The following is an 18736-nucleotide window of genomic DNA, read 5'->3' as shown; positions in this document are numbered from 1 at the left end:
AGTACCGGACTTGACAACAAGGGGTCACACGCACAGGCCAATACGGTCAAGTCGAAGTCATTGCCACGGGCGCCTCGTTAAGACTGCTCAGGTCGAAGTGGGTCACCAGCCTCGGGGTGAATGGTGATTATCCCTGCAGACGCCGCTCAGAACGACGGTGTTGCAGAGGTCAATATTAGGGTGTTGCAGAGGTCAATATTAGGGTGTTGCAGAGGTCAATACTAGGGTGTTGCAGACAGAGGTCAATACGAGGGTGGTGCAGACAGAGGTCAATACGGGGGTGGTGCAGACAGAGGTCAATACGAGGGTGGTGCAGACAGAGGTCAATACGAGGGTGGTGCAGACACAGGTCAATACGAGGGTGGTGCAGACAGAGGTCAATACGGGGGTGGTGCAGACAGAGGTCAATACGAGGGTGGTGCAGACAGAGGTCAATACGAGGGTGGTGCAGACACAGGTCAATACGAGGGTGGTGCAGACAGAGGTCAATACGTGGGTGGTGCAGACACAGGTCAATACGAGGGTGGTGCAGACAGAGGTCAATACGTGGGTGGTGCAGACACAGGTCAATACGTGGGTGGTGCAGACACAGGTCAATACGTGGGTGGTGCAGACAGAGGTCAATACGAGGGTGGTGCAGACACAGGTCAATACGTGGGTGGTGCAGACAGAGGTCAATACGAGGGTGGTGCAGACAGAGGTCAATACGTGGGTGGTGCAGACACAGGTCAATACGAGGGTGGTGCAGACAGAGGTCAATACGTGGGTGGTGCAGACACAGGTCAATACGTGGGTGGTGCAGACACAGGTCAATACGTGGGTGGTGCAGACACAGGTCAATACGTGGGTGGTGCAGACACAGGTCAATACGAGGGTGGTGCAGACAGAGGTCAATACGAGGGTGGTGCAGACACAGGTCAATACGTGGGTGGTGCAGACACAGGTCAATACGAGGGTGGTGCAGACACAGGTCAATACGAGGGTGGTGCAGACACAGGTCAATACGAGGGTGGTGCAGACACAGGTCAATACGAGGGTGGTGCAGACAGAGGTCAATACGAGGGTGGTGCAGACACAGGTCAATACGTGGGTGGTGCAGACACAGGTCAATACGAGGGTGGTGCAGACACAGGTCAATACGGGGGTGGTGCAGACACAGGTCAATACGAGGGTGGTGCAGACAGAGGTCAATACGAGGGTGGTGCAGACACAGGTCAATACGTGGGTGGTGCAGACACAGGTCAATACGAGGGTGGTGCAGACACAGGTCAATACGTGGGTGGTGCAGACACAGGTCAATACGTGGGTGGTGCAGACAGAGGTCAATACGAGGGTGGTGCAGACACAGGTCAATACGAGGGTGGTGCAGACAGAGGTCAATACGTGGGTGGTGCAGACAGAGGTCAATACGAGGGTGGTGCAGACACAGGTCAATACGAGGGTGGTGCAGACACAGGTCAATACGAGGGTGGTGCAGACACAGGTCAATACGAGGGTGGTGCAGACAGAGGTCAATACGAGGGTGGTGCAGACACAGGTCAATACGTGGGTGGTGCAGACACAGGTCAATACGAGGGTGGTGCAGACACAGGTCAATACGAGGGCATGGCACCAGCTCCCACTACCAAAATATGTTGCCTCGAATATTTAATTTAATTCCATTAACCGGCACTCCAATCTGTTTGCTTCTTTCATTACGAATATTTAACCGTATAAATTATTTTGTTTACAACACCAACCATTTTATAACTTCAAGACGAATGGAGTTCTTCGAAAACTAAGTCAAAATATTTTTCGTTTGATCCCACTAGTCAAATGAGGACTTTAATGTTAGTCTTTTTGAGGTAAGGTGGAGCGGGAGAGTCCGGGACTTTCGAACTTAGGTTCGGGACGCTCCCTGAAGGTCCGAGAACTCTCCTTACAGGTCCGAGAACTACGTGCAGAGTCCTTTCTTCAGCAGGCGGAGTTCACAAGCCGGCCACGGCCAGTCCCTTCGATCTGTACCGTGGTACTGAAGGTCTCCGCGTCCACGCATCCGTGTCCCGACACGGAGCCGCCCTGGTCGGCGGCCACGGAGCCCCGCCCTGCTGCTGCTGCTGCTGCTGACGATGCTGTGGTGCTCCTGCCGGAGTCTTCACTGGTCGACCGTGACGGGGGCGACTTTCTGACTTTGGTCGCCCCTCTGCGCGGGTCGCCAGTGCTCAGGTCAAACATGGACTGGGAGGTAGTTATCGGCGCCCCATCGGTTGCTGCCTGTTGGGGTCAAAGGTCACCGGCATTAGTTAACAAAGCCGTAGAAGGGAGGGAATAAAATAACATATCTGAATTGCCAATGGATTGTTGAAGGTGGGAAAAAAAACATGGATATAGTCATGCCTTTCTTTGCTAGGACGCACGCACGCGCACACACACACACACACACACACACACACACACACACACACACACACACACACACACACACACACACACACACACACACACACACACACACACACACACATGGATATCAGTAGTTTCAAAGCGTTATATGACAAAGAGTGTTGGGAAGACGGGACACCACGAGCGTAGCTCTAATCCTGTAACTACACTTAGGTAATTACACACACACACTAACACACACACACTAACACACACACACACACTAACACACACACACTAACACACACACACACACTAACACACACACACTAACACACACATACACACACACACACAAACACACACACACACACACACACACACACACACACACACACACACACACACACACACACACACACACACACACACACACACACACACACATGTTCAAACAGCATTTAAAGCCGTAATGCATACTAAAAACAGGATTGAAGTAAATATATAGAGTATACATATAATACAATCTCAGAGAGGTAATAAAGTGATTATGAGAGAAAGGTGCATGTAACCAGCTCTCCTCTATAATCCACACACCACTGGCACCTTTGTCATCCACAAAACTCAATTTTAACGCCCTTTGCAAGGGGCCCTGAAGGGTCCCTTGCCCTGAAGGGCTCGGAGGACCATCTGGGGAAGCAGTATGAACCCTCCAGGGACCCGAGTTCGTCTGGGGGTGATATAAAGGGCACGATATCAAGGGTCTGTTATCAGGAGGGGAGGGAAGTTATCGAAAGATGCTATAAGGTAAGTGGTCTCTCTCTCTCTCTCTCTCTCTCTCTCTCTCTCTCTCTCTCTCTCTCTCTCTCTCTCTCTCTCTCTCTCTCTCTCTCTCTCTCTCTCTCACACAATCTTACCCTCCTGCTCAAGGTTCAACAAAGAGTGTATGACTATTTAAACACCTTCTCTTGTTCAGTATTAAAATTATGAATCTATTGTGTAGAGAGGGGAGAGGCGGAGAGGGAGAGAAGGGTGAGGAGAAGAGAACGAGAGGAGATACCAAGTGGAGAGGATGCTGTAGAAGAGAAGGATTGTCGGTAAAGATGAGGAAGAGAGAGTTGTTGATAGTGTGAGGAAGTCGTGCTGTCCGCCTTGCTGACTCGTGTGTGAGGTATGATAACAGTCGTGCTGTCCGCCTTGCTGACTCGTGTGAGAGGTATGATAACAGTCGTGCTGTCCGCCTTGCTGACTCGTGTGTGAGGTATGATAACAGTCGTGCTGTCCGCCTTGCTGACTCGTGTGAGAGGTATGATAACAGTCGTGCTGTCCGCCTTGCTGACTCGTGTGAGAGGTATGATATCAGTCGTGCTGTCTGCCTTGCTGGCTCGTGTGAGAGGTATGATAACAGTCCTGCTGTCCGCCTTGCTGACTCGTGTGAGAGGTATGATAACAGTCGTGCTGTCCGCCTTGCTGACTCGTGTGAGAGGTATGATATCAGTCGTGCTGTCTGCCTTGCTGGCTCGTGTGAGAGGTATGATAACAGTCGTGCTGTCCGCCTTGCTGACTCGTGTGAGAGGTATGATAACAGTCGAGCTGTCCGCCTTGCTGACTCGTGTGAGAGGTATGATAACAGTCGAGCTGTCCGCCTTGCTACCTGCCCCACCTGCTATCATAACAGTCACCAGGGCCAGCTCTGTGAAGGTGTTGTGTTGGTAGCCCGCAGACCCGCACGCCCATCACAGCCTGGCTGATCCGGTAACTTCGCCACAAGCTCGTCCAGTTCTCTCCTGGACGTTCCCACTGTTGTTCCAGCGCCATTTATTATATTTGTTGTTAGCAGATTAAAAAGTTGTGGGCGTGTGGGGTTGACACCGAGTTGTGGGCGTGTGGGGTTGACACCGGGTTCTGGCGTGTGGGGTTGACACCGGGTTCTGGCGTGTGGGGTTGACACCGGGTTCTGGCGTGTGGGGTTGACACCGGGTTCTGGCGTGTGGGATTGACACCGGGTTCTGGCGTGTGGGATTGACACCGGGTTCTGGCGTGTGGGGTTGACACCGGGTTCTGGCGTGTGGGGTTGACACCGGGTTGTGGGCGTGTGGGGTTGACACCGGGTTCTGGCGTGTGGGGTTGACACCGGGTTCTGGCGTGTGGGGTTGACACCGGGTTCTGGCGTGTGGGGTTGACACCGGGTTGTGGGCGTGTGGGGTTGACACCGGGTTCTGGCGTGTGGGGTTGACACCGGGTTCTGGCGTGTGGGGTTGACACCGGGTTCTGGCGTGTGGAGTTGACACCGGGTTCTGGCGTGTGGGGTTGACACCGGGTTCTGGCGTGTGGGGTTGACACCGGGTTCTGGCGTCTGGGGTTGACACCGGGTTGTGGGCGTGTGGGGTTGACACCGGATTCTGGCGTGTGGGGTTGACACCGGGTTCTGGCGTGTGGGGTTGACACCGGGTTCTGGCGTGTGGGGTTGACACCGGGTTCTGGCGTGTGGGGTTGACACCGGGTTCTGGCGTGTGGGGTTGACACCGAGTTGTGGGCGTGTGGGGTTGACACCGGGTTCTGGCGTGTGGGGTTGACACCGGGTTGTGGGCGTGTGGGGTTGACACCGGATTCTGGCGTGTGGGGTTGACACCGGGTTCTGGCGTGTGGGGTTGACACCGGGTTCTGGCGTGTGGGGTTGACACCGAGTTGTGGGCGTGTGGGGTTGACACCGGGTTCTGGCGTGTGGGGTTGACACCGGGTTCTGGCGTGTGGGGTTGACACCAGGTTCTGGCGTGTGGGGTTGACACCGGGTTGTGGGCGTGTGGGGTTGACACCGGGTTCTGGCGTGTGGGATTGACACCGGGTTCTGGCGTGTGGGGTTGACACCAGGTTCTGGCGTGTGGGGTTGACACCGGGTTCTGGCAATAAGTTCAAGGCGTTTCATTGGATTTATTTTGTATTTCCTGTACTGTTGACCAGACCACACACTAGAATGTGAAGGGACGACGACGTTTCGGTGCGTCCTGGACCATTCAAGTCGATAGTCCAGGACTTGAATGGTCCAGGACGGACCGAAACGTCGTCGTCCCTTCACCTTCTAGTGTGTGGTCTGGTCATCATACTTTAGCCACGTTATTGTGACTCATCATCTGCACACAGACGTCATGTTATTTTCCTCTGTTCACCGAAGACCTTTTTTATATCTGAAATTGTGCTAGATCTTGCCCCCTGAGGTAGCTTTCATACTTATTTCGATATCGAGAGTCAAGGGTGACCCCCTAAGACTATGGGAGGGGAGTCCCAGAGGGCGTGGGAGAGCAGCGGTGGGAGGACAGTACCTACTTGGACAGGAACACCCACGATACAACACCCAGGGTGTAGTGTACTGAGTTTACTGCCAAACTTTGTAAACTATTAGACAATTTATAATCCACCTCCTGACTCCTCCACACTTTCATTCTATTGCTATAATTTCCATGGTCACTTTTGACCCGGATTGTATAATATCATTTTTCCCCTATAACTGGCAAATTGGGTTATTTTAGCACCTCACACGCCATAACCATAGGTGACTAGTGTGTAGTTGTGTTGCCTTTGCTTTAGTACCTCCCTTGGATAGTGGGGCGATCTCCGCATTGTTCTGCCTCTTCACATCAATTTGCACTCATTGTATATTGAGGTAGACAGATAGCTGAGGTCGACAGTTATATATAGGTAGTTAATATTGACGGATAGTTGACGTCGACGCGCCAAACTCAACTATAAACAGACTATAATATTCTCATTTACTATCAGGCAATATGAATATCAGTAAAGATATTAAATTAACCCTCGTCATGCAATCATCATTATCTTTGCAATCGTATTATTGCTAAATTATCAGGGATCTGTTAGGTAATTATTTGAATAAATATGAGTTAGCAAATTAGCAGGAGTGTGGAGATTATTGCTAAACTCTGCAGGCCAATTATTGCGGGGTTAATGAGACAGCTTTCATCTATGTTTTTAAAAGCATTTGCTGATAAGCAAATACACACACACGCACGCGCGCGCGCGCGAGCACCTATACACAAACGCGCGCGGGCACACACACACACATACACACACACACACACACACACACACACACACACACACACACACACACACACACACACACACACACACACACACACACACACACAACACACACACTCACACACACACACACAACACACACACACACACACACACACACACACACACACACACACACACACACACACACACACACACACACACACAACACACACACACACACACACACACACACACACACACACACACACACACACACACACACACACACACACACACACACAACACACACACACACACACACACACACACACACACACACTCACACACACACACACACACACACACACACACACACACACACACACACACACACTGTTTTAGATATAAGTGCCAGCTGTTTTTACAATATTTACAACACATGCCTCCACTAGACAGAGAAGAAGATATAAAAGCTTCTCAGAGCTACCACTACAACACCAACAACAACAACAACAACACCTACAACAACAACAACAACAACAACACCTACAACAACAACAACACCTACAACAACAACAACAACAACAACACCTACAACAACAACAACACCTACAACAACAACAACCATCACACAGGGGGCTCGTAGAAAGAGACCTTCTCCGCCTCGTAATTAGGGACTATATTTAGACCTGAACACAAGTGTCTCACGTCACTAATGGCACTTAATAGACCTGAGCCACAGGTGATAACCGCTGCATGCCACAACAGCTTAGTGCAACACAAATAACGTCACTGTAGCATAACTAAATATAAAGTATTTATGACATGCTCAATCCAAAGTGGAATTCAAAGATTTTCTATACTACGAACTAAATTATATATATATATATATATATATATATATATATATATATATATATATATATATATATATATATATATATATATATATATATATGTATATATATATATATAGTTACATCAGGGTAGTTAATTTTAATTATGGCAGTGTATAATTGCCCTGCATTTGCTCTCCAGAATTAATTATATGTGAACGAAAAAGAATAATGACTGCATTCGCTGTGAGTCATAAACTCTCACTAAAATGTTCTGCACTTTAAGCTCAAAATTCTATTATTGACTTGAATACCCCCTTACCTAAAGTGTCCTAATCCCAAGTGTACCAGGCTAAAATATGCTAGCCTTAAAGTAAATAAAATGGACTCAAATTACAAAGATTAATGTACCTTAAACAGGCGATGAGTCACAATAACGTGGCTGAAGTATGTTGACCAGACCACACACTAGAAATTGAAGGGACGACGACGTTTCGGTCCGTCCTGGACCATTCTCAAGTCGATTGTGTCGTCGATTGTGAAACGTCGTCGTCCCTTCAATTTCTAGTGTGTGGTCTGGTCAACAATGTACCTTAAAATTTGCCCCCTGCCCAAAATTTATCTAATCTCAGATAGAGACGGGCTCACCATAGCCCGTGCTACTTGGAACTGTTTGTTCCAAGTAGCAAATCTTTAACAACATAATCTCAGATGTTGTATTATACAGCGATTGTTCCCTAAAATGATTCTTAAATGCCTCGTCCCATCATTACTGGCCTTGATGTAACATCCAGAAGCCTTACTCATAACTTCTATAACTCGCTATAACTCTGCCTAGCTGAACAGGTGAACAGATACATGAATCTTATATGTTATAAAATGTATAACATTCTGGTTACATTTTAAGCGGTGAAATGTATTGAAATTTGATATTGATACTGAAAATCTTTCTTGAAATGTAAACACTTGTAAATTTATTAAGTAATTAATAAACTTTCATTTACAAAGTGGAATACAAATCATTGAATTCAAATCTGCGTAAATTTGGATGCACAGGATAGCTTTGTAGACAGTTGCTTGGTAAGAGGATTCTTCACGTAATATAACGTACGGGGAGACCACTGGATTGTTTCAAGCGCAGGTCAGACACGTGTATATATAGGAACGCGTTTAGGTGGATGTAAACAGGAGCTACCTGGAATGGGCCAATACGCTGCCAGGTATTATTTTGTTCCTTCACTATCCCGTTTGAGGGAGGGTGATGGGGGGGGGGGAAATGGTGATGGAAGGATGGGTTGTGGTGAAGGAAGAGAGAGAGAGAGAGAGAGAGAGAGAGAGAGAGAGAGAGAGAGAGAGAGAGAGAGAGAGAGAGAGAGAGAGAGAGAGAGAGAGAGAGAGAGAGAGAGAGTGAGAGAGAGAGAGAGAGAGAAAGAGAGAGAGAGAGAGAGAGAGAGAGAGAGAGAGAGAGAGAGAGAGAGAGAGAGAGAGAGAGAGAGAGAGAGAGAGAGAGAGAGAGAGAGAGAGAGAGAGAGAGAGAGAGGGTGAGAGTGATGAAAGAAGAATGAAGGGACAGAAGAAAGAGCCGAAGGGTAGATAGAAATTATAGATTAAGACATGGTAAAATACGAACTGAAAGGGTGAAGATAGGGGAAAGAAATGGGGAGAGGAAGGGAAGTAGGGAAGGGGGAAGGAAGGGAGAGAGGAAGGGGAAGGAAGGGGAGGAGGGAAGGGGAAGGAAGGGGCTCAGCTGCCACATAGTATCGAACCACTAAAGCTCTGGGAAAATTGTCCTAATTCGTTTATATTCAGTGTTTGACCCTAGAGAGCTGGGGGAGATGGGTAGGGCAGCTGTGTTCAGTGTTGGGGAGATGGGTAGGGCAGCTGTGTTCAGTGTTGGGGAGATGGGTAGGGCAGCTGTGTTCAGTGTTGGGGAGATGGGGAGGGCAGCTGTGTTCAGTGTTGGGGAGATGGGTAGGGCAGCTGTGTTCAGTGTTGGGGAGATGGGTAGGGCAGCTGTGTTCAGTGTTGGGGAGATGGGTAGGGCAGCTGTGTTCAGTGTTGGGGAGATGGGTAGGGCAGCTGTGTTCAGTGTTGGGGAGATGGGTAGGGCAGCTGTGTTCAGTGTTGGGGAGATGGGTAGGGCAGCTGTGTTCAGTGTTGGGGAGATGGGTAGGGCAGCTGTGTTCAGTGTTGGGGAGATGGGTAGGGCAGCTGTGTTCAGTGTTGGGGAGATGGGTAGGGCAGCTGTGTTCAGTGTTGGGGAGATGGGTAGGGCAGCTGTGTTCAGTGTTGGGGAGATGGGTAGGGCAGCTGTGTTCAGTGTTGGGGAGATGGGTAGGGCAGCTGTGTTCAGTGATGGGGAGATGGGTAGGGCAGCTGTGTTCAGTGTTGGGGAGATGGGTAGGGCAGCTGTGTTCAGTGTTGGGGAGATGGGTAGGGCAGCTGTGTTCAGTGTTGGGGAGATGGGGAGGGCAGCTGTGTTCAGTGTTGGGGAGATGGGTAGGGCAGCTGTGTTCAGTGATGGGGAGATGGGTAGGGCAGCTGTGTTCAGTGTTGGGGAGATGGGTAGGGCAGCTGTGTTCAGTGTTGGGGAGATGGGTAGGGCAGCTGTGTTCAGTGTTGGGGAGATGGGGAGGGCAGCTGTGTTCAGTGTTGGGGAGATGGGTAGGGCAACTGTGTTCAGTGTTGGGGAGATGGGTAGGGCAACTGTGTTCAGTGTTGGGGAGATGGGTAGGGCAGCTGTGTTCAGTGTTGGGGAGATGGGTAGGGCAGCTGTGTTCAGTGATGGGGAGATGGGTAGGGCAGCTGTGTTCAGTGTTGGGGAGATGGGTAGGGCAGCTGTGTTCAGTGTTGGGGAGATGGGTAGGGCAGCTGTGTTCAGTGTTGGGGAGATGGGTAGGGCAGCTGTGTTCAGTGTTGGGGAGATGGGTAGGGCAGCTGTGTTCAGTGTTGGGGAGATGGGTAGGGCAACTGTGTTCAGTGTTGGGGAGATGGGTAGGGCAGCTGTGTTCAGTGTTGGGGAGATGGGTAGGGCAGCTGTGTTCAGTGTTGGGGAGATGGGTAGGGCAGCTGTGTTCAGTGTTGGGGAGATGGGTAGGGCAGCTGTGTTCAGTGTTGGGGAGATGGGTAGGGCAACTGTGTTCAGTGTTGGGGAGATGGGTAGGGCAGCTGTGTTCAGTGTTGGGGAGATGGGTAGGGCAGCTGTGTTCAGTGTTGGGGAGATGGGTAGGGCAGCTGTGTTCAGTGATGGGGAGATGGGTAGGGCAGCTGTGTTCAGTGATGGGGAGATGGGGAGGGCAGCTGTGTTCAGTGAAGGGGAGATGGGTAAGGCAGCTGTGTTCAGTGATAGGGAGATGGGTAGGGCAGCTGTGTTCAGTGATGGGGAGATGGGGAGGGCAGCTGTGTTCAGAGAAGGGGGAGGAGGGGCTGATAGCTGACTGACCATTCTCCACATGGAAGGGGACTAGGTAGGGGGAAAGGTTGAATTGGTCGGGATCACCTGTAATCACAGTTAATTGATAGCTTCTTCAGCGTCCAGGTCAATGAAGAGATAATATTGATGTCTGTTTGACCACCATTGGTGTCGCAGTTAGCGATAACGTATGTTAATGCTTCTATACGTATACATATACGTATATATATACGTATACAAGCCTCACCAGTTGATTGACAGTTGAGAGGCGGGACCAAAGAGCCAGAGCTCAACCCCCGCAAGCAAAAATAGGTGAGTATATAATAATATTCACGTCAGTATGGCAGAATTTATGTGTGTTCTCTGCAGGGTAAAACATCAGCTCCTGGTCCCCGCCTTTCAGCCTCTGGTCAGCTATTACAGTGTTTCCTGACTGACTTGTATCTTAACATATCTTCTGAAACTATGTATGAAGTTAGCCTCAACTACTTGTCCTTCAGGCACAGTTAACTTGATCACTTACGCTTAAGAAGTTCTTCCTTGTATCACTATTCACTCCTTCATTTAGGCTACTATAGTAGTAGTCATCCATCAGTCTCAGGAGACTATGGAGTAGCGCTCTGGGGCCAGATTCACGAAAGCACTTACAAACCTGTACATCTTTCCTCAATCTTTGGCGGCTTTGTTTCCAATTATTAAACAATTAATGAGTTCCGAAGCACCAGGAGGCTGTTGATAACAATAACAACAGTTGAATGAGAAGTTTTCATGCTTGTAAACTGTTTAATAAATGTAACCAAAGCCGTCAAAGATTGAGGAAAGATGTACACGTTCGTAAGTGCTTGCGTAAGTGCTTTCGTGAATCTGGCCCCTGGTTGTCGGTCTGGAGTGGCCTCACCAGGGCGCAAAGCCAGGATAGGTTGGTACGGGGGAGAAGCTGTTACCCATGCAGCAGGTCCCCCCTCCTTTAGGTTACAAGCTGCCACCAATGCCATTGCGTGAAACACCTGCTTGTGCGAAACATTTAATTGGCCTTCACGTGGCCAGTGGGTTTAAGATCGTGCATGTCGTGATCATGTCATCTCTCGTCTCTCTTTGTTTCCAGCTTGGTTATATCTAGTTCCTTCATTGTTTCCTCACCGCTCAGTCCTCCCAATTCAGGAACCAGTCTTGAAGCAGACCTCTGGGCATGCACTAGTTTTGTCCTCTGTTGTTTATGTAGTGAGGCTCTAGTGCTCTAGGATAGGTCGTGTAGAGCCTCTTGAAGGCCTCCACCTCAACGTTGGCCAGCGTCTCATACGACGCTGATGTTATCCTGCAAATGTGTACTTCCGGTGACAAGCATAAAACTGTGGTTTTCCCCACGTCTCTTTAATTGTCTGCCTTAAGCATTGGCCTGTCTCTCAAATTGTATTTTCCATGAGCCCTCTTCAACAATGTCTCCATTTTCATCACTTTGCACATAGTTGGATTGACATCAAGTAGCCATTTTTTAGACCATTTTTAGATTTTAGATCAAGTTTGTAGCTGGTCCTGGTCATGCTGGAGCAATGGGCAGTGCTCCTCAGCGTTACATCAGCTTGTATCACTCACAAATATGGAAAATTTGTATCCATTTTCTAAAGTTTAAATCAGGCACAGTAGGAATTTCTATAACAGAATCCTGAGGCACTTTTTTTTTGAGATATATACAAGAGTTGTTACATTCTTGTACAGCCACTAGTACGCGCTGCGTTTCGGGCAGGTCCCCTGGAATACGATCCCCGCCGCGAAGAATCGTTGTTACAACCAAGTACACATTTTACTGTTAAGTTAAACAGAGGCTACAGTTAAGGATTTGCGCCTAGTAAATCCTCCCTGGCCAGGATACGAACCCATGACAAAGCGCTCGCGGAACGCCAGGCGAGTGTTTTACCACTACACCACGGAGACTGACTTGCTGCCTCTCTACTCTCTCTCATCTCATCATTACTCTGTTTCCTATTTGACTGGTATTCTCTCCCAGTTCAAAATTCATCCAGTTATACATTCTTATTTCTCAAGATTACATAAGCTCTGTTACAAACTATGTCGAAGTCTTTCTGACGGTCCAGGAAGATGCACTCGGCCCATACTTATATTTCCTGCTTCAACATTGTTAGCTTGTCTTATAGATGCAGTAATGTCCCAGCACCTGATGCTGTAGTTATTGTGATCACGTCTGTAAACCCGTTATGTCTTACTCTTAACTTCCTCGCACTTATGGTGCGTGTCTTAACCTTTGTAAGGTGCGTGTCTTAACCTTTGTAAGGTGCGTGAGTGACCATTTGTGTCCAGCAGGGCTACGGGACCACCACCACACCCAGCACCACCACCACTACCACTACACCCACCACTACACCCACCACCACTACTCCCACCACCACTACACCCACCACCACCACTACTCCCACCACCACCACTACTCCCACCACCACCGCTACTCCCACCACCACCACTACACCCACCACCACCACTACTCCCACCACCACCGCTACTCCCACCACCACTCCACACCAAATATCCCCCTCTCCTATAAAGCTTTTTCTAATCACCAGAAATTGAGACATTGTTAGTGGCCTTGAGCTTACATACGCAGCTGGAGGCGAGCTACGGGAGGCGGGAAGGAGCCGGATGCTGCAGCCTCTGGAGCCGGATTCACCAACCATCTCCACCAGTACTCACCAAGCATCTCCACCAGTACTCACCAACCATCTCCACCAGTACTCACCAACCATCTCCACCAGTACTCACCAACCAGTACACCTTTTCTCAATCTTCCGTGGCTTTGTTTACATGTATTAAACAGTTTATGAGCTCTGAAGCACTAGGAGGCTGTTTATAACAACTGTAACATCTGACTGGGTAGTTTCGAAGCTGGTAAACTGTTTCATAAATGTTAACGAAGCCTCTAAAGATTGAGAAAAGATGTAAAGGTCGGTAAAATACTTGTTGAACTGGTTGATGAGTCCAAGCCCCTGGTTGATGAGTCCAAGCCCCTGGTTGATGAGTCCAAGCCCCTGGTTGATGAGTCCAAGCCCCTGGTTGATGAGTCCAAGCCCCTGGTTGATGAGTCCAAGCCCCTGGTTGATGAGTCCAAGCCCCTGGTTGATGAGTCCAAGCCTCTGGTTGATGAGTCCAAGCCCCTGGTTGATGAGTCCAAGCCCCTGGTTGATGAGTCCGGCCCCCCTGGCCATCTGACCAAAAGTGTTTTGGGTCTGTCTGGAACGCGACACCATTCCCGCCATGTCATTCCCGTTCCAGTGACGTCACTCTGGGATTTCCAGACTCTGGAGTGTCGGTACTCGCGTTTGAGTTTTTTTTCCATCATCCAATTCAGACTAAAAACATATACAAGTTTAACTATTAGCATGAAAGTCACCCCAATATGGGTGCCCTGACAATTATGTCGTATCTCTCAAGGTTATGCTAAATGAATTGATTTTAAAATTGTCCAGTGTGTTTAGACACTCACAACAGTGGGTTGAGCCCAATTGTTTAGTTCTAGTGTTTCGTAATGGTGGCGTGGTTCTTGTGTTTGGCTTGAGTGGTGTGATGCCGTGGTTGGGGTGCTGGGGTATGGGCTGGCTGGGCACTGTAGAACTTGTAAATGCTGCATGTATGTTCTACAAACCTGGACTTTAATGTTCATAGGAGTCCACGAGGCCATCACTGCGCCAATAAGGCTATTTAACAGCCATTTAACAGCCATTTAACAGCCATTTAACAGTTCACTAGCTACCAAGGTCAACTTTAATAAACCCCATTACATGTATGTCCATTTGGTAAACTAACACTGTACGAGTATAATGACTTCATCACAGATAAACACACATGTGACGAGTGATCACACACCTGAACAACGGGGCTCACGAAGCTATACACAAGTGCAAGTTCTGACAGTTCACGAGCCGAAGTCCCACACACCTGACCACAAGGAGGGGGGGGGGGATATAGGGGGCGTTGGGCGGGGGGGGGAGGGGTGGCTAGTCACATACCGAGTGGCCAAGCATTAGAAAGCGAGGCACACTGTGTGTGTGTGTGTGTGTGTGTGTGTGTGTGTGTGTGTGTGTGTGTGTGTGTGTGTGTGTGTGTGTGTGTGTGTGTGTGTGTGTGTGTGTGTGTATTGTAGACACAGTATGTGTACATGGGGCATACTCATGCCCCATGTGCTTCCACAACAGTGTGTACCATGTGAGTTTATCTGAGCATACTGATCACGCAGTGTGTCTGTGTCTGTCTGTATACACTGTGGAGGACGCGATGTAAGAGCCCCACGAGTGGCGAACGAAGCCAGGATTCAAGGGTCCGAACACCGCCACGTTCCGCTGCTACATTTTTGGCCGGGTTTTATTGGATTAGTTGGTAGGAGGGCCTTCCGTGACGTCACACGCTGCTCTACACTCACCTGTTATCACTGTCTGCTGCTGCTTGTGTCACAGCACAAGCAGATAACGCCACACTAACACGATATCGTGACGAACCTTGTGCTCTAGTAATGGTCTGAAGTCAGGAATCATGATTCATTCGTCCACCTGAAGGTGAGGGACCAGGGGCCATATTCACAAAGAACTTACGCAAGTACTTACGAACGTGTACATCTTTCCTCGAACTTTGGCGGCTTTGGTTACATTTATTAAACAGTTTACAAGCATGAAAACTTGCCAATCAACTGTTGTTATTGTTATAAACAGCCTCCTGGTGCTTCGGAGCTCATTAACTGTTTAATAATTGTAAACAAAGCCGCCAAAGATTCAGGAAAGATGTACAGGTTCGTAAGTGCTTGCGTCAGTGCTTTCGTGAATCTGGCCCCTGGTCAACGAGGGACGTGCCTCGCGGCGTCTCTTAAGGGGGAACTAAACTGTTGCCGAGACGAGGGAATGCAGAAGTTAGAGTTCGCGGGAGGATGTAACTGGTGAGAGACTTGTGAGAGACACGAACACTGAGGTATAGACACGTCCGGGTGGATGGGTAGGTAGATGCAAACACTGAGAGATAAGTGAGACACGGGAGGGAATAAGGCAGTGCCAACAGTGAGAGATAAAGACACAGCGGTGAGTGTGGGATGCAAACAGTGAGTGAGAGAGAGAGAAAGATAGAGAGATGTGTGAGACTTAGCGTGAGGCTGCAGAATCACCACACCCAGGCAGAGTCGACAGAGGCGAAGACATCGGGAGATTCCGGCAGTCCCCCCTACCACTTTGTCCCCCTCTGCCGCCCCACCCCGTCCCCCCTGCTGCCCCTCCTCCTCCTCCTGGGGAAGCGCTGCCTGCTTATCGGGGACATCTGCTTCCTGCTGGGTGGCCGGCGGAGGCAGGGGGGGCGGCGTGGCTTGCTGGAGGCTGCCTGAGGGCTCCGGGGACATGGCAGGTTCCCCGCTGGTCTCTGGAAACGACTGTATGACCGGAGGAGCAACGTTACTCCCACCTCTATCGTCGTCCTCTAAATCATCCAATTCCACATCGTTTAATGCTCAGAATTGACAGAATTGACTGATCTCGTGTGCTACTTCAACTACAACACAATTCTACAACCTCACCATACTTTGTACTTTTATCAAAACTAAATTTGCAACAGGTGATGAAGAAGGGTTAGAGCAGGGGTACAGGTGGATGCTGGAAAGGTACACTGGGAGTTCAGGTGGATAAAGAAAGGGTACATAAGGGGTACAGGTGGATAAAGAAAGGGTACATAAGGGGTACAGGTGGATAAAGAAAGGGTACATAAGGGGTACAGGTGGATAAAGAAAGGGTACATAAGGGGTACAGGTAGATAAAGAAAGGGTACATAAGGGGTACAGGTGGATAAAGAAAGGGTACATAAGGGGTACAGGTGGATAAAGAAAGGGTACATAAGGGGGTACAGGTGGATAAAGAAAGGGTACATAAGGGGTACAGGTGGATAAAGAAAGGGTACATAAGGGGTACAGGTGGATAAAGAAAGGGGTACAACAGAAGGAGTACAGGTGGGTGAATGGGTAGAGGATGAGGCAAGAGTTACAAAAGCAGTCTGGCTGTCCGCCTCGCTGACACTGTGTTTGTGTGTTTGGAAGCTAAGCTGAGCTGGATTTTGTTTGCCAAGTTGTTGGTGAGTGTTTGTAAGGTGTGTGTGTGGCATGTATTGCAGCGTATGTGCGTGTATGTATGAACGCATACTCTCCTGCTTGTATACATGCTTCTCAGTGCTTTGGAATTATCACTGTGCTTTCCATGTATTGTGTATTGTGCTTGTATGTATTATAGTGTGCTTGTATACATGAGATTTGTTTGTAGTGTTTTTACACTCTTATACACTGGCACACTGTTGGAGAGGGGGGTGAGGGGTGCCACCTTGCTGGCACTCTGTTGCTTACACCTCATCTTGCTCTTGCTCACAATACTCTTACAGTATTGTAGTTGTTGTTGTAGTTGTAGTTGTTGTTGTTGTTGTAGTTGTTGTTGTAGTTGTTGTTGTTGTTGTTGTTGTAGTTGTTACAGTAGCTGTAGTTGTTGTTGTAGTTGTTGTTGTAGTTGTAGTTGTTGTTGTTGTAGTTGTTACAGTAGCTGTAGTTGTTGTTGTAGTTGTTGTTGTTGTAGTTGTTGTTGTTGTTGTTGTTGTTGTTGTAGTTGTTACAGTAGCTGTAGTTGTTGTTGTAGTTGTTGTTGTAGTTGTTGTTGTTGTAGTTGTTACAGTAGCTGTAGTTGTTGTTGTAGTTGTTGTTGTTGTAGTTGTTGTTACAGTAGCTGTAACATGTGTTGTATTGCAACAACTTCAGCTGATGTAGTTGCTGCAGATTTTGCAATGGTTGTAGTTGTAGTTTTGTAGTGTTTTGTGTCGTTCTGGTTCTTGTAGTTATAGCTGTTGTATTTGTTTCAGTTGTAATTGTTTTATTGGCTGTAGTTTGTTGTATTTGTTTTAAATGTTGCAGCAACTTCTGTAGTTGTTGTAATTGTTGTTGTTTTTGTCGTCGTTGATGGAATTGTTGTAGTTTTTGCAGTAGTAGTTGTTGTAGTTGTAATAGTTGTAGTTGTTGCAGTTGTAGAGTAGCAAGTGAGCAGGTTCGAATCCTCTTCATGGCTTCTGATTTTCTCTTTTGCATTAGTTGGACAAACTGTCGTAGTTGTATTAGTTGTTGTATTTGTTGTTGTTGTTGCTGTATTATTACAATCATTTTATTTTTATTATTATTATTACTATCAAATTTCCAATAATCTCTCCTTCATTTATACTTTAATCCATGTAAGATTTTGGAGAGGAATTCACTCAGTGGCTGAGCTCAGTAAAGTCACGTTAAGCTCATCTGATCTCCATCTCATTATTCATTCTTATTACTCAATATAACTGAATATAACGAAGTGAATATAACTGCTCCCAACTGCCTCATTCAACATAAATGGCGAGATGCTAGTTTGGGCCCCGTGTCATGTTCAGCTTCTCTGAGTGTTTCATTACCTTCTGTTGCGTAACTTTTGATTTGTATTGCGTCAGTTCTGGTCGTCAGTGTTTACTGGGGGTTGAGGCACGTGGAGAAATTCTTCCAGGAATCTCTCTCGCTTTCTCCTCTCACACACATCTCTTTGTTGTTTTCTGTTTGTACAACCGACCCCTCGTGTCTCTCTTTCTTGCCTGTTTACCTGTTCATTCTCCTCAAAGATATTCTCTAATGTTACTGCTCGGAAGAGCAGTATTTGTCTTGCATTTTTTGTTATTCTCATATTCTCTGAGAATATGGGAATATTCTTATATTGAAGAATATGAGAATATTCTCATATTCAAGCTTTTCTTCTTGTTAGTATATACACGTTCTTCTCTCTCTTCCGGCTCACTTTTGTTCTCTTTTCTTTGTATCTCATGCATGTTCTCTTGCTGTTCCTTATGTATTCTAGGACCTGGCCATTGACCCCGGGACTGGTATTTCCTGTTTAGTCTCACGTTTGGGATGAAGATAATCTCTTGCTTTCCTCTTTGTGAAGTCTTATATTAGTCGCAATCCTCCCTTTGACACTCCTTTCTATCGAGTAGTTCTCTGACTTTCTGGCAGTTCCCTTCTTTGCCTGATAGTCTCTGTCTTCAGCGTTCTCTTCCTCTT

The 18736-nt window shown here is 48.0% G+C and overlaps 1 protein-coding gene across 2 annotated transcripts in view; it reads right to left on the bottom strand.

Annotated features, from left to right (window-relative positions):
- Positions 1-1003: 1003 nt before the first annotated feature.
- LOC123750854 (arrestin homolog) overlaps positions 1004-18736 on the bottom strand; it is a 29243-nt gene continuing 11510 nt past the window's right edge. Inside the window, exons 6-7 of one of the 2 annotated variants that reach the window (XM_069333984.1) lie at positions 15811-16063; positions 2088-2253 (exon numbers count right to left, since the gene is read on the bottom strand). In XM_069333984.1, coding sequence (XP_069190085.1) covers positions 2207-2253; positions 15811-16063 — 300 coding nt within the window. In that variant the 3' untranslated portion in view covers positions 2088-2206. Of the gene's footprint in view, positions 2254-15810; positions 16064-18736 lie in introns of both variants that reach the window. The other variant, XM_045732954.2, reaches the window with a different exon arrangement.

Source organism: Procambarus clarkii, chromosome 30 (assembly GCF_040958095.1).
Source record: "Procambarus clarkii isolate CNS0578487 chromosome 30, FALCON_Pclarkii_2.0, whole genome shotgun sequence".
Classification (NCBI taxonomy): Eukaryota; Metazoa; Arthropoda; class Malacostraca; order Decapoda; family Cambaridae; genus Procambarus; species Procambarus clarkii.
This window is presented reverse-complemented; position numbering and strand designations above follow the sequence as displayed.